This window comes from Leptodactylus fuscus, chromosome 8, assembly GCF_031893055.1.
Source record: "Leptodactylus fuscus isolate aLepFus1 chromosome 8, aLepFus1.hap2, whole genome shotgun sequence".
Taxonomy (NCBI): domain Eukaryota; kingdom Metazoa; phylum Chordata; class Amphibia; order Anura; family Leptodactylidae; genus Leptodactylus; species Leptodactylus fuscus.
Genome location: NC_134272.1, coordinates 12,130,638 through 12,143,887, shown reverse-complemented (window position 1 = coordinate 12,143,887; position 13,250 = coordinate 12,130,638). Strand labels below are relative to the sequence as shown.

Genomic DNA, 13,250 nt, shown 5'->3' with positions numbered 1-13,250 from the left:
TGCGAGTGCCGCAGCCTCATCTTGTTTAAAGATCACATGGTACAGCCGCTCAGTCCCATTCAGGCGAATTGGGCTGAGCTGCAATACCAAGTGCAGCCACTATACAATGTACGGCGCTGTGCTTGTTCATTGAGTGCTCACCTCTATGCAGTGTGTGTGTGGGGGGGGGGGTCCTGGATGTTGGAATCTAACCACATACCTCTTAGCCTTACCAAGGGATTTTCCAGACCCCAAAATTTTTATATACCCACAGGATAGGTCACCTGTATTTGATCATCTGTTGCAGCTACAGTGGCTATGGAGCACGTGCGGCGCTGCTCGTATACAAGGTATAGGTTCATGTGGTTGAGCAATCTCAGTCTCCTTCTCCACATTAAGATCACATGACAACTCAAACATACTTTACTGAATAAATCCAGAAGTTAAAGAAAATCCGATAAGTAGAAAGTTGCTGAATCTTCCAGAAATGGGTGACAGTCACGCTTTGGTACTGACCTTCCTCCTGTCTCCACCACTAGGGGCTGACCATTAGTACATTATATAGATCGCCCCCTAGTGGCCACTGGGATTTATACAGGTATATTCATGTTGTGACCGGCTCTCGCAGGGAGTTTCACGAACTGGATATGTGCATGCTAGTTTAGTGTCACAACAGCTGGCGTGTCAAAGGCCGCCGATCCCTGGGCTAGGGCAACCAAAAAAAGTTATTTGTAAGCGACTTCCCTTCATGTGAGCATGTTAAGTGACAGACAAGCGACTCGCACCTGCCTTATATTGTGATCTATGATAAAGATGTTTGCGAATGGCGCTGTCGTGTTATGTCACTTGCCGCAGAGTAACCGCCCTGCCAATCATCAGACGCGGTATCGCGTGACTTGGGTGACTGTGTAGCCTTATAGCGGAGGCAGGGATGGAATATTTCTTTCATATTACCCCAAAATCCCCTTGAGTAACTTTTAGGAGATCCTGACATCGACCGTGCTTTGTACCACTCATTGGTGGTGCGGTTTACGATGGAGAGATACCAGAGGAAGCCGGTGTAACCTCCTAAGAACAGAAGCAGGAGGAACAGAAAGCCCAGTGTGAATACGATCCTTGGAAAAGTCAGGAACAAGTGCTGGGGAGGCAAAATAAGAAATGGGTAAGTGTGAAGAAAGGGCACGTCAATCCAGTAATGGAGCTTAAAGGGCTTGTCCTGGATTTAGGTTTTCGTGGGCTTTCCTTCCCTGCGCTGATCAGCCCCCATACTATACAGAACACAAGACTGCAGAACACTCTGGACCCTGTATAGTGGTGGGTGCCATTACTGTAGCTCATTGACTTCAGAGGGAGCAGCGCTGCAGTATGGGTACCTGGCTGTGTGTAGTATGGCTTATCGGTGACGGTTCTGCCCGTCAGCCCCCACCAATCAGATATCGTAGAATAGGCCATATAAACTTAAAATCGTTGACAATCCCTGTAATTCATCAGGCAGAAGGGATTGCATGATTTGGAAAACCCATACTGCCACAGCCGGGAGCAAAGAGCCTCTCTCTACAGCAGGGGTCGGCACTCCAGCTGTTGTAAAACTACAACTCCCAGCATGCATTCTTGCTCTGCTGTTCTTGGAAGTGAATGGAGCATGTTGGGAGTTGTAGTATCACAGCAGCTGGAGTGCCGAAGGTTGCTGACCCCTGCTCTAGAGGATCCAACATGTCTGCAAACACAGGCAACCCACAGACTTCAGTGGGAACTGTGCAATACCTAGTATCTCCTGTGGTGGCGCTGTAAGGCCTCGTACAAACCCAGTCAGGAGATGGGACTCATTACATCTTTGTGCCTGCAGATTCACTCTCTACTATATACAGGGTCACCATGATTCAAGAGGTCTCATGTCCTGGCTGGATTTCCCTGTGTGTAAAGCTCCCTAACAGAACAGAGTGGATTCCAGGGGTTAGTTGATCAATCCTAATTTGGGATTAGCCACAATCCACCCCACTAGTCCCGGCAGGTCTCGTACCTACCTGTATAACGTAAGCTAGATTTGCAATTTCTTCATGTCCCTGGCTGTCCACATAGGCTGCAGTCATCATATGTGAGAGCAGCACCACCTGCAGGAGGAAGGCTGTAATGACAGCAGCTAAGGAGGCAGCTGTGAGCGTCAGGCTCAGCAGGTACAGTAAGAAGTATCTGATATTCAGGGCTCCGATGCAGTTATTCACCCAAACACAGTGATGGTCAAAGCGCTGGATACAGCTCCCGCAGACACCTGCGAGGGGAAACGCAGATTTAGGAGAAATATCACAGGATAGCTCATCAGCAGGGGTCAGACACCTAGGTCCTCTAAGGTCATCAGTCACATGGCCTGATCACAGCTCAGTCCCATTCAAGAGAATAAGCTGAGCTGTGATAACAAGCAGGTACTATACAATACATGGTGCTGTGCTTGGTATAAAATGCAGAGGCAGCAATGCGGAAATCTGAGCAGTTGATGTGTTATACCTATGCCAATAGATCATCAATTACTAAACCTGGCAGCCATGTTTTTCTAGTCCTGGACAATGCCTTTAAAAATCTAGACCACCCTGCTTTGTAAATTCTGACATCTCACCACAATGCTTGGACCTCGCCGGTTTCACCAGGTCACATGTTGGACATGTATTGTTGCTGTGAAACATAACCTCATCATAGGCATATGTCTGGATACACCGCTCTTCATTCTGTTCAGTGACTCTCCCTGGAATACAAAAAAAGACAGAATATTAAGCTGCGCCTCCGTCCAAGAGAATTACAATATTTCTGTATAGGACATTTACATTTGGTTCCAGCTCGCACAGCTGTAAATTGTCACAATGGGGGGATTTATTGTGGCAGTCTTAATGGATTCTCTAATAGGTGCAAGGCTTGCCAGAATTACTAAGAGCATGTCGGTGCCTCCCATCAGCAAATTTATGCCTGTCAGGAACAGACGCAGATTTGTGATTCAACCAACCCTGGTTTTCTATGAGACTGCTGGGAAAAAAGCTGAGTTATAGATTCTCACCCTGCACCACCCAGTCTAAAAAAAAAGTGGTGCAAAGGGTGCAGGGGATGAGATGCGGCAAGCTATTGAGTTGTGGTTGCAAGTACATTGACAATCATTAGCATGCAGAATCACAATCTGTATATGGCCGCTCTGTAGCCCGCACTCTAACCGTAACTCCTCTGCTCAATCATACCCTCACCCAATATCTCAGCTCCGATGCAAACTCTCGCCCAATAAGCGCCTGTGTAGTAAGACTGTGTCTATTACGATGCACTTGCACCCAACGTTCATCAAGCGTGAAAGAGTTTGCATTCGAGCTTTGTCGATGACTCCAGTGGGGGGAGGTGATGGCTACCAAGGGCAATTGCAGGATACCGTAGAGGGTGCAAATACCTGGATCTGTTGTGCAGCACTTGTAGAAGTAGTAAAGATTTACTGTTATCAGAAAGTAGGGCAGGAAAACCAAGATCCAGTTGACCTCCAGCTCCAGACTGTAGCCGAGAACCTCCCAGGTGTACTCTGTAAACACCAGAACATCCAGGACTAGGTGCAAAATGACAAAGGCACCGCTCCTAAATCAGAGAGGGGGTCAACAGAGAGTCACAAAACCACAGGAGAGGCAACAGCACTATAAGCCACTCTGTACCACAAATATTGCTCTACCAGACAATAGTGGCCGGTCACCTATGGCTCTCAGGCTGCTGTGTTACTACAACTCCTCATGATATCAACAGGGAACGGCCATTGGTTATGGACCACTGCTAGTGGGGTGGGGGCTCCACCATGCGAACGGCGGCCCCATGTGCCGTTTCATTCATCCCTATGGGACTGCTGGAGAAAAGGTAAGTACAGTACCTGACTTCTATCCAGCAGTTTCACAAAGATGATTATAGCAGCAGTGGAACTGATGGACTGTCACTGAGGTACACGGGACCCCCCCCCTCTTTTTCACTGGGAGTCTCAGCGATCAGACATTGATTCCCTATTCTGACTAATACCGCCTACAAGCAACATAAGGATCGTCCAGGTTTAGAAAAACATGGATTCTCTCTTCCAAAGCTGCGCCACACCTGTCTTCAGGTTACGTGTGGTACTGCAGTTCAGCCTCAGTTACTTTAATGAAGCTGTAGTACTAGACACAACCATGGACATGTGTGGCGCCGTTCCTGGTAGAAAGCAGTATATTGTTGTAATCTTGGGCAACCCCTAGTTCTGATCTAAGTGGACATTAGGTGCAGGTGTTGTTACCTGGTATGGAAGCAGCTGTAGATGCATCTCTGCAGACAGGCCGGTAACACGAGGGAAATAACCTGCAATGTACAGACACATCAGTATAATGCCTGCAAGTGAAACAAACGCTCAGCTGTGAGAAGTATTAGGTCTGACCTGTAATAAGAGTCTCTTACAATCTGACAATCTGGGGCTTTTTTAAATGCCAGTCTTCACATTCGCCATTGGAGGGCACATCTGATTTATGGGGAAGGACTTGCATCCTCAAAAATCAGGTGCACCCTCTGCCGGGGCTGTGAAATTACCAGTCATTTAGATTTCAGAGATCACAGATCTGGCGAGGATGGCACAAACAGGAAAAAATAGAAAATTCTTGTGCAAAAACTCAATCTGAACAAACATCTGCAACCATTCTGTGGTGTACTAGACACAATAGATTATCCCCAATGTCTTGAGAAGGGGCGGCTCACCTGCTCTGCCCTATGGAGGGCGCTGTTCACCCCGCTGTTGGATCTTCCAGACAAGAAGCAGAAAATAGAAATACAAAGAACGAGGAAAAACACATAGAAGATGAAAAGCCACAGAAAGTCCATGTTGGGCCTGGAATAAAACACAATGGAGGTTAGTCTACGCCACATTGTACAGGATATACCCCCCGCCCTGTATCTACTGAGCCATCACAACACCCCCTGCCCATGTACCCTAATAGGAGAGTTATCACAGCTCCCACGACATCCTGAAATAGTGCCACACTTATCCATAGGCTGGGTCTGGTACTGCAGCTCAGATCCATTCACTTAAATAGGGCTGAGCTGCAATTCTACACTTGGCCTATAGACAACAGTGGCGCTATGACTGGCCAAAAGTAACGTCTGTGGTGAGGACACTCTGCAAACAGCCCCCATAGCTCTCCCTGACTAAGGAAAACTGAAGTCTCACCTAAGTTTTGGGTGAGGAACTGATGTCAGGTCAGGCTGTGAGTTGTACTGCTACGTTTCCATGATAACCGTATACCACCTGATGGGGAGGGGTGACCGCCAGCGAGCAGTGAGACAGGAATACAGCCCAAAGTAATACACGAGTTATTTCAGTTAAGTCAGTGAGCCCCTGCCATCACACCAGCCAGTATCGCACTAACACTGGGCGCCGCCATCTTGGGGAACCCGGAAGAGGAGCAGGGGCGGCGGCTTCAGGGAGGTCTGCAGAGTGACGAGCAGGAGGTCCAGACCTGTCAGCCGAGCGCCGAGCCAGAGCCTCCCTGATCCCCTTCAGCGTCGCTACTGAGACCAAGCCATTCTAATCGAGCACAGAGCGGCAGGACAGCAGGTCACGTGACGTAATATAGAAGATATCAGAGTAATGTCACAACATTACAGGTGGAAAAAGTGAAATAGAAGTGTATTAGGCGAGGTCACATCTGTATTAGAGAAAAGTCTGTCACAGCTTTACAGTCTATGGGGTCCTCAGGGTCCGCGGGTCACCGCTTATTAGCGGATAGGCTGTCTGTCTGTCAGGTCCCCGTGAGGAGCCGAACGATAGTGTAAACCTAAGGCCTTGTTCACACGGGGCCGCGTATTTTGGTCCTGATTCTGATGCAGGAAGCCGCGTCAGAATAGGAACAAAATGTGAAAGTCGCGGCTTCCGATAGTCGCGGCTTCCTGATCCGGAGTAGGCCCAAATGAGCCCTGTCCGGAGGGTAATGTCGCGAGGCGGACGCCGGGACTGACGCAGCCGCAGAATCCACCTGAAGAAAGCATTACCTTTTGTAATATGTTACAGTATCATGTGTATTATTAATATTATTATGATTATTTATATGATTTATTTATATAGCACCATTAATCCCATGGTGCTGTACATTATTATATTAATCCCATGGTGCTGTACATTATTATATTAATACCATGGTGCTGTACATTATTATATTAATTCCCTGGTGCTTTACATTTGGGGGTTACATACAATACACAGAATATACAGGTAGATATAATACTAACAATGGCTGACTGGCACAGTGGGGTAGAGGGCCCTGCCCGCGAGGGCTTACAGTCTATGAGGGAGGGTGGATAGAGACAGAAGGAGAGGGGGAGACTGTATAGATGGCGGTGCAGTGATAGTGTTATTGGGGGTTGTAGGCCTTCCTGAATAGGGGAGTCTTCAGGGCCTTCTTGAATCCTGTGATTGTGGGGGTCAGTCTTATGTGTCTTGGTAAGGAGTTCCAGAGTATGGGGGATGCACAGGAGACATCTTGGAGACGGTTGTGTGAGGAGCGGATGAGAGCAGAGCGGAGTAGGAGGTCATTGGAGGATCTGAGGTTACGTGTGGGCAGGTAGCGGGAGATGAGGTCAGAGATATATGGAGGGGACAGGTGAGGTCAGAGATATATGGAGGGGACAGGGTGTGGATGGCTTTGTATGTTAGCGTTAGTAGCTTGAACTCAATTTGCTGGGCTATAGGTAGCCAGTGGAGGGACTGGCAGAGGGGAGCAGCCGATGAGGATCGGGGGGTGAGGTGAATTAAGCGAGCAGCGCAGTTTAAGGTGGACTGGAGGGGGGTGAGGGTGTTTGCTGGGAGTCCATGCAGAAGGGTGTTGCAGTAGTCTAGGCGGGAGATTATGAGGGTCTGGACAAGCGTCTTAGTCGTTTCAGGGGTGAGGAAGGAGCTGATTCGATGGATGTTCTTGAGTTGGAGGCGGCAGGAGGGTGTTGAGGATTTGAACGTGTGACTTGAAGGATAGGTCAGAGTCCAGGGTAACCCCAAGACATCGGGCCTGTGGGACAGGGGTAAGTGTGGTTCCGTTGACTTTGATAGATGGGTCAGGTGGAGGGGCCATACGGGGTGGGGTGAAGATGATGAACTCCGTTTTCTCCATATATGTGTAACTTTTTGTTCCCCCGCAGTATTACTGTATGTCTCTCTTCATGTGGCACCACAGTATTGAACAATCACACCAAAAAACGAATACCTCTCCCAGATCCCCGTGTTCGCTCCTGTCTCTGCTCCTGGAGACTTCAGTGACATCACTACATCGCACCGTCTGCTCACAAGACTCCGGGAGCAGAGACGGCCTAATGGTGAAGCAGAGTGGACTCTCCCTTCTAGGAGCAGAGGATATGGCACCACATAACCGGACACATTTACTGTTCACCAGTTTGTAGAAGTTTGGTGAGGACTCGTTCACACCAGCGCCCGATCTCCGCTATGCAGGTTTCTATTTCCTGCACGAAACTGGGCAGAACACAGAAACCTGCCGGCATTATTCATGCCCATTGATTTGAATGGGGTTGAAAAGTGTCCGGCTGTGAGAGCCCATGAGCGTTTTATGCTCTCTGCGGCGAAACCGTTTTTTTTTTTTTAACCGGACACAAAGTCGGACATGCAGTACTTCGTGTCCAGTTTAAAAAAAAATGGTTTTGCCGCAGAAAGCATAAAACGCTCACATGCGCTCACGGCCGGACACAGTTTTACAGGTTTCTGTCAGCAGAAGATGGAAACCTGAGTACGGAGAGCGGACGCTGGTGTGAACGCTGCGTGACATCTGGGCTTTTACACTGTAACAAACCCTCACTGTTTATGATATAACCAATAAAGTTTCTGTCTCTCTTAGAAAACCCATTTTCATACTGACCCAGGGAATTCTGAGGTAATAGAGGGGGGGGGGGTCCTTCAGCCAAGACCCCCAACTATTACCCAGAATGGAAAAAGACTAAAAGCAGAGCCTCATGTTCTAGAAGACCCAACAGGTCCATGGACAGCTGTGATGTCAGTGAGAAGTGTGTTATACTTCATTACCTCTAGAGGCGCTGTAGGGAAAGTGAACGGCTGCAGTCAGGTCTGACCACAGGTTACAGGAAGGGATGGTAAAGAGCCGACAGCCCTTTAGGCCTCTGTTCACACCACCTATAGACATCTAGAGGTAACATGACTTAAAGTGAGATTGGAAACCCCTGAAGATCCCGAGTGCTGGGAAAGGACATCGAGGCCTGAACAAGATTTACTACAAGGAGATCCAATGAGAATAAAGACAAGGACAAAGATATAAGAGGTAAAGGGGGGAAATTTATTTATAGATGGGGGAGGGGTCATATTATATTATTATAGTCCTATTATATTACGTATATATATATGTGTATTATACTAATGGTATATATAGATGGGGGAGGGGTCATATTATATTACATTACTACTGTATATTCCTATTATATTACGTCTATATATATGTGTATATTACTAATCTTATTTATAGATGGGGGAGGGTCATATTATATTATTATATTCCTATTATATTACGTCTATATGTATGTGTATTATACTAATCGTATTTATAGATGGGGCGGAATCATATTATATTACATTACTACAGTATATTCCTATTATATCACATCTATATGTATGTGTATAATATTAATCTTATTTATAGATGGGGAGGGGTCATATTATATTATTATATTCTTATTATATTACTCCTATATATGTGTATATTACTAATCTTATTTATAGATGGGGGAGGGGTTACATTTTATTACTATATTAATGATATATGTCACTACTGTATACCTGTATGTGTATATAGATATGCCTAGTTAGAATTACATTTTACATTTTTTTTTTGTTTTATGTTGCACTATTTATTACTATGCATTAAAACAATATATTATGCTATTTTTTTTTAACTTACTAAGCCACTCTATATATTTATTTTTTTCCATTTTTTTTTCTTTTATACTATAATATTAAATCTACATATTATCCTATTTTTTCTATACTACGCTAGTGTATATATATTCTCTATATATGTGTGTGCGTGTTTATATGTGAGCTATAACCTACATCTTTTTTTTTTTTTTTTTTTAGTTTTTTCCTAGATTTCTATTCTACTATTTCTGTTTCCAGATTCTTATACATTTATCTAATCTTTATATTTTTGTAACTACATTTTTTTTTTTTAAATTAATTCCTATTTTTAGCTTACTTTTACTACTACTTACTTATCTAATCCTATTTAAGGCCGTGTTTTGATCCTAAGGAAGGCGAAAACCCTGTGAGGAATGGGCCAATTGTCCTCAGCATAGGGGAAAATTCCTTCCTGACCCCAAATCTGGCAATCGGAATAAATCCCAGGATCAATGGCCGCTATCTCTATGTGTCTACGTGTGCTGCCTATACCTATCATGTAGTGTGTGCTGCCTATACCTATCATGTAGTGCGTGTGCTGCCTATACCTATCATGTAGTGTGTGTGCTGCCTATACCTATCATGTAGTGTGTGCTGCCTATACCTATCATGTAGTGTGTGCTGCCTATACCTATCATGTAGTGTGTGCTGCCTATACCTATCATGTAGTGTATGTGATGTGTGTTGTGCGTCATACTTACCAGGCCTGTGCTGAGCCGAGCACAGGCCGCTCCCGATGGACGCAGACGATCTTCACGCTGTTTGGAAAGTGTGGCATGGCGATGGAGAGAGTCGGTGTTTCAAGGCAGCCTTGGTTGTTCAGAGCAGCAGAGACATGGAGGAGTCGTGTAGTTCTGGGCTGTAGGCGCCAGTTCGTTCTGTAAGGCATCCCAGCTTGGTGACGTGTAGTTATGGTGGTCCATGGGATGAAGGGCGCTCCTGTCCTCCGGCCACTCCAGATCTTCCTTCTCCAGAACTGGCTGAAACGGTGTAAATGGTGGCCGCGTCCTCCTCTGCTCCAGTTCCTCCCAGCCGATGGTAGCAAAGAATGGATGCTCTCTGATGTTGCGGCACAAACTCAGGCGATGTGTAGGAGACTTGTGTAGCAGATTTTCAATAAGATTTTTCAAGTCCGCATCGATGTCATCTGGTAATTCGGGCTTCTTGGTGAGCTTGGCTCTAAAGGCTTCCCGTCGGTTTTTACCCTCGGAAAACGGGTGTTGTCCAGTTGCCATCTTGGATGTCACTATTCCCAAGCTCCACCAGTCCACTGCTACACTATATCCGGTGTTGAAATGCACCTCTGGGGCCATGTAGTTGAAGGTGCCCGTCACGCTACAGAGTTTGGAGGAGGTGGTGACTCCATCTTGGGCCAGCCCCAGGTCGATGATACGGGTGTGGCCTTCTGCATCCAACATGATGTTTCCTGGCTTGATGTCACTGTAATGAAATAAGAGAAGAAAATGACAATCTGACCAATGACAATGGAGACGGGGGATGGGTGACTACAAGATCAGGCAGGACCCTAGGAAAGGTGGGTGCATGAAATACAGAATGTAAAGGGGAGACATAGAAGGAAGAAAGTTCTTACCGATGGACGATGCCGTGTCCATGGAGGAACTGAAGTCCGCAAACGATCTCTGCCGCGTAGAATCTCGGGGGAAGAACAAAGAGAAATGTCAGTGTTAGTAAATCCCTGACTACAACCCCCGACCTCAGCTTTTATCTTCTCCCCCCCCCCCCCCGGTATTTACCCCTTTTCTTACCTTACATTGCCGATGTTCAGGCAGCCGCACATCTTTATCAAATCCTCCAGGCTGCCGCCAGACAGATACTCGGTTATTAAATATGCCCGCTGCTCAGAGTGGTGTGCGGCATAGAGGTGGCATATGAACGGGCATTCTCTGGCAGCGGCGAGTATCTGCTGCTCTCTCACGATGGTATCCATATTGTCCTCTCTTTTGTCGATGGTCTTGATGGCCATGAATGTTTGTCGGCCAGGGACTGATGCCAGAAAAACCTGAAAGAGACAAATAGAAAATGGTTACTACATCAAAAAGGAAAAGGGGCTCATAGGCATCATGTAGTGTCAGCTCTGGGATTGTGTATGGAAAGGCCATAAAGGGGGACTCTACTATTACCATATGGGAATGGACAGAATAGGCCCAAGAAGGCTGGGTGGATCGGTTTGGGATCAGCATGGAAATAAACAGTCCACCCCCCCCCCCACAGCTCTGATCCTGAGATCCTCCATGAGTCAGAGTACTCCTTTATATTAATACTCCTTTATATTAACACTAAACCTAACTATGGTGATACACAGAGCAGATGAGATATGGGGCACAAAGCAGTGGTCATGGGGGCAGGAAAGTCTCTGGGCGTCCTAACAGTCACCCCATAGACCTAGACTACAATTAATATCTACCCAGTCTGCAATATTGACAACAGGAAATAAAATGGGGGTCAAAATGAATAAGAAGTGATAACACTTACTTTGCCAAAGCTGCCCCTACCCAACATCTTGTGGAGGATGAAGCGGCTGATGGTAATGCCGGGGTAGGGGCCTGATGTTCCAGCGTCTTGGCTCCTGCCAGGGGTCGGCTCTTGGTCCTCCGATCCTTTATCCTGGGATCTTCGCTTCTTGATCTTCTCCTTTAGTCCATCATCGCTCTCTTCTCTCTTCCTCTTCTCTTCCCTCTTCTTCTCCTCTCTGTCACTCTCCTCTTCCCTCTTTCTCTTCTCTTCTCTCTTCTTCTCCTCTTCGTCGCTCTCCTCTTCCCTCTTCCTCTTCTTCTCATCTCCGTCCTCTCCTCTTCCAGTGGACACCATCCTGGTTGTCTCACGCAATCCAATAATATCCAATTAATCCAAATTAATCCAAAATAAAAATCTGTAGAAATCCTTAGAAATCCTTAGAATCGCTTCTTCTCTCCGCCGTCGACAGTTAAGCTCTGAATGTCAGTTGGCTGTGCGCAGGTGACGTGATGTCATGGCCGTGAGACCCTCAGGTAGCTCCTGCCTGGCAGTGTCCATTGCCCTGCACTGACATATACACTGTGAGAGACAGTCCAGTGTCCTGAGGATTGGGAGAGACCTTTATGGCGACTTCTAGTGCCATGGTCACTTCCCGTGAGCGCTGTATGAGGGCCGGCCGTGCCCATAGTCCATTATTATATAGTGTTACTACTAATATGTGTGGAAAGAATAGATGTGTAATACGTGTTCCTGGGGGGGCTATAAAAACATAATCATTTGAAAGGGCTCTGACAATGGTTATTGGGGCACTCTACTCTTCTATATGGGGGCACTGTAATGTTTTTTATGGGACACTCTAATGTTCTTTAGGGGTACTCTAATCTTTAGGGGGCACTCTGGCACTAAGGGTACAGAAAATGATCATGTGAACATTCTGCCCCCTCTTACAATGAGCTTTACTCTAGATTTAGTGTATCTGGGATAGAGAGGGAATAATCATTTTATTGTAATAGCGCCCCTGGTGGTTGCACCTATAGACCTGGGTTCTATGCATTGTATGTCTGTATACAATGCATAGAACCCAGGTCTATAGGTGCAACCACCAGGGGCGCTATTACAATAAAATGATTATCGCCTCTCTATCCTCCAAACCGTCCCGATTTCCATTGGACATTCACGAATTCGGTGTCCTGTCCTGGTTTCAACTCATCGGCATCCAAAGGACCCTCATTGCCCCATGTACTGCCACCTCTATAACATCCATGCACCCTTATGGGTGTCCAGACAGGACAACCATTTAACTCTTTGGCACTGCAGCTATTTAGTTCTTTCCCCTCGACATCACTGCAGTCCAAGATATCATCCCCCGTAGCTAAGAAAGAACATCCAATTTCTGCTATTATATAACAGCCCTGGCTATACTATTGGGGTGCCATCATACAGCCGTGCCCTCGCTGGCGGCTCTAGTACATGCTATTAAGTTCCCTCTAATGAATAGTAATACTTGTAGGTTGTGTGTGTGTCCCCGGACACCTGAGTCACTTATCTAAGAGTGACATCTTCATCCTCTCACGTTACCTTTGCAGCAGACAAGAATACACTTGATAAAAGACGCGGCAGAACAATTCATACGTCTCCCGGCACACAGAGGCAAGTATAAGAAGTATGTCAACGACTCCTCCAAGCTCTGCCTTTATTATTGATTACATTCCAGTCAGCACCACTAGGGGGAGCTTACTGTGTACTGTTACAATGGGGGGTATGGGTGATCGTCTCCCCCTAGTGGTGCCTGCTGGTAGTTAGAATGTTATGATTTAAAGGTATTGTCCAGGACTTACTTGGTCTTGTGGATTGCAAATGATGTACC

General features: G+C 46.5%; 1 protein-coding gene across 1 annotated transcript; it reads right to left on the bottom strand.

The window, feature by feature from the left end:
- Positions 1 to 299: 299 nt before the first annotated feature.
- On the bottom strand, positions 300 to 5,387 carry ZDHHC4 (zDHHC palmitoyltransferase 4). The gene is made up of 7 exons (XM_075285815.1): positions 5,174 to 5,387; positions 4,705 to 4,834; positions 4,253 to 4,314; positions 3,398 to 3,576; positions 2,591 to 2,716; positions 2,004 to 2,248; positions 300 to 1,117 (listed from the first exon to the last, which is right to left on the bottom strand). Exons 2-7 carry the CDS (start codon positions 4,825 to 4,827, stop codon positions 782 to 784), a joined length of 1,071 nt encoding a protein of 356 aa, XP_075141916.1. The 5' UTR covers positions 4,828 to 4,834; positions 5,174 to 5,387; the 3' UTR covers positions 300 to 781.
- Between the last annotated feature and the right edge of the window lie 7,863 nt (positions 5,388 to 13,250).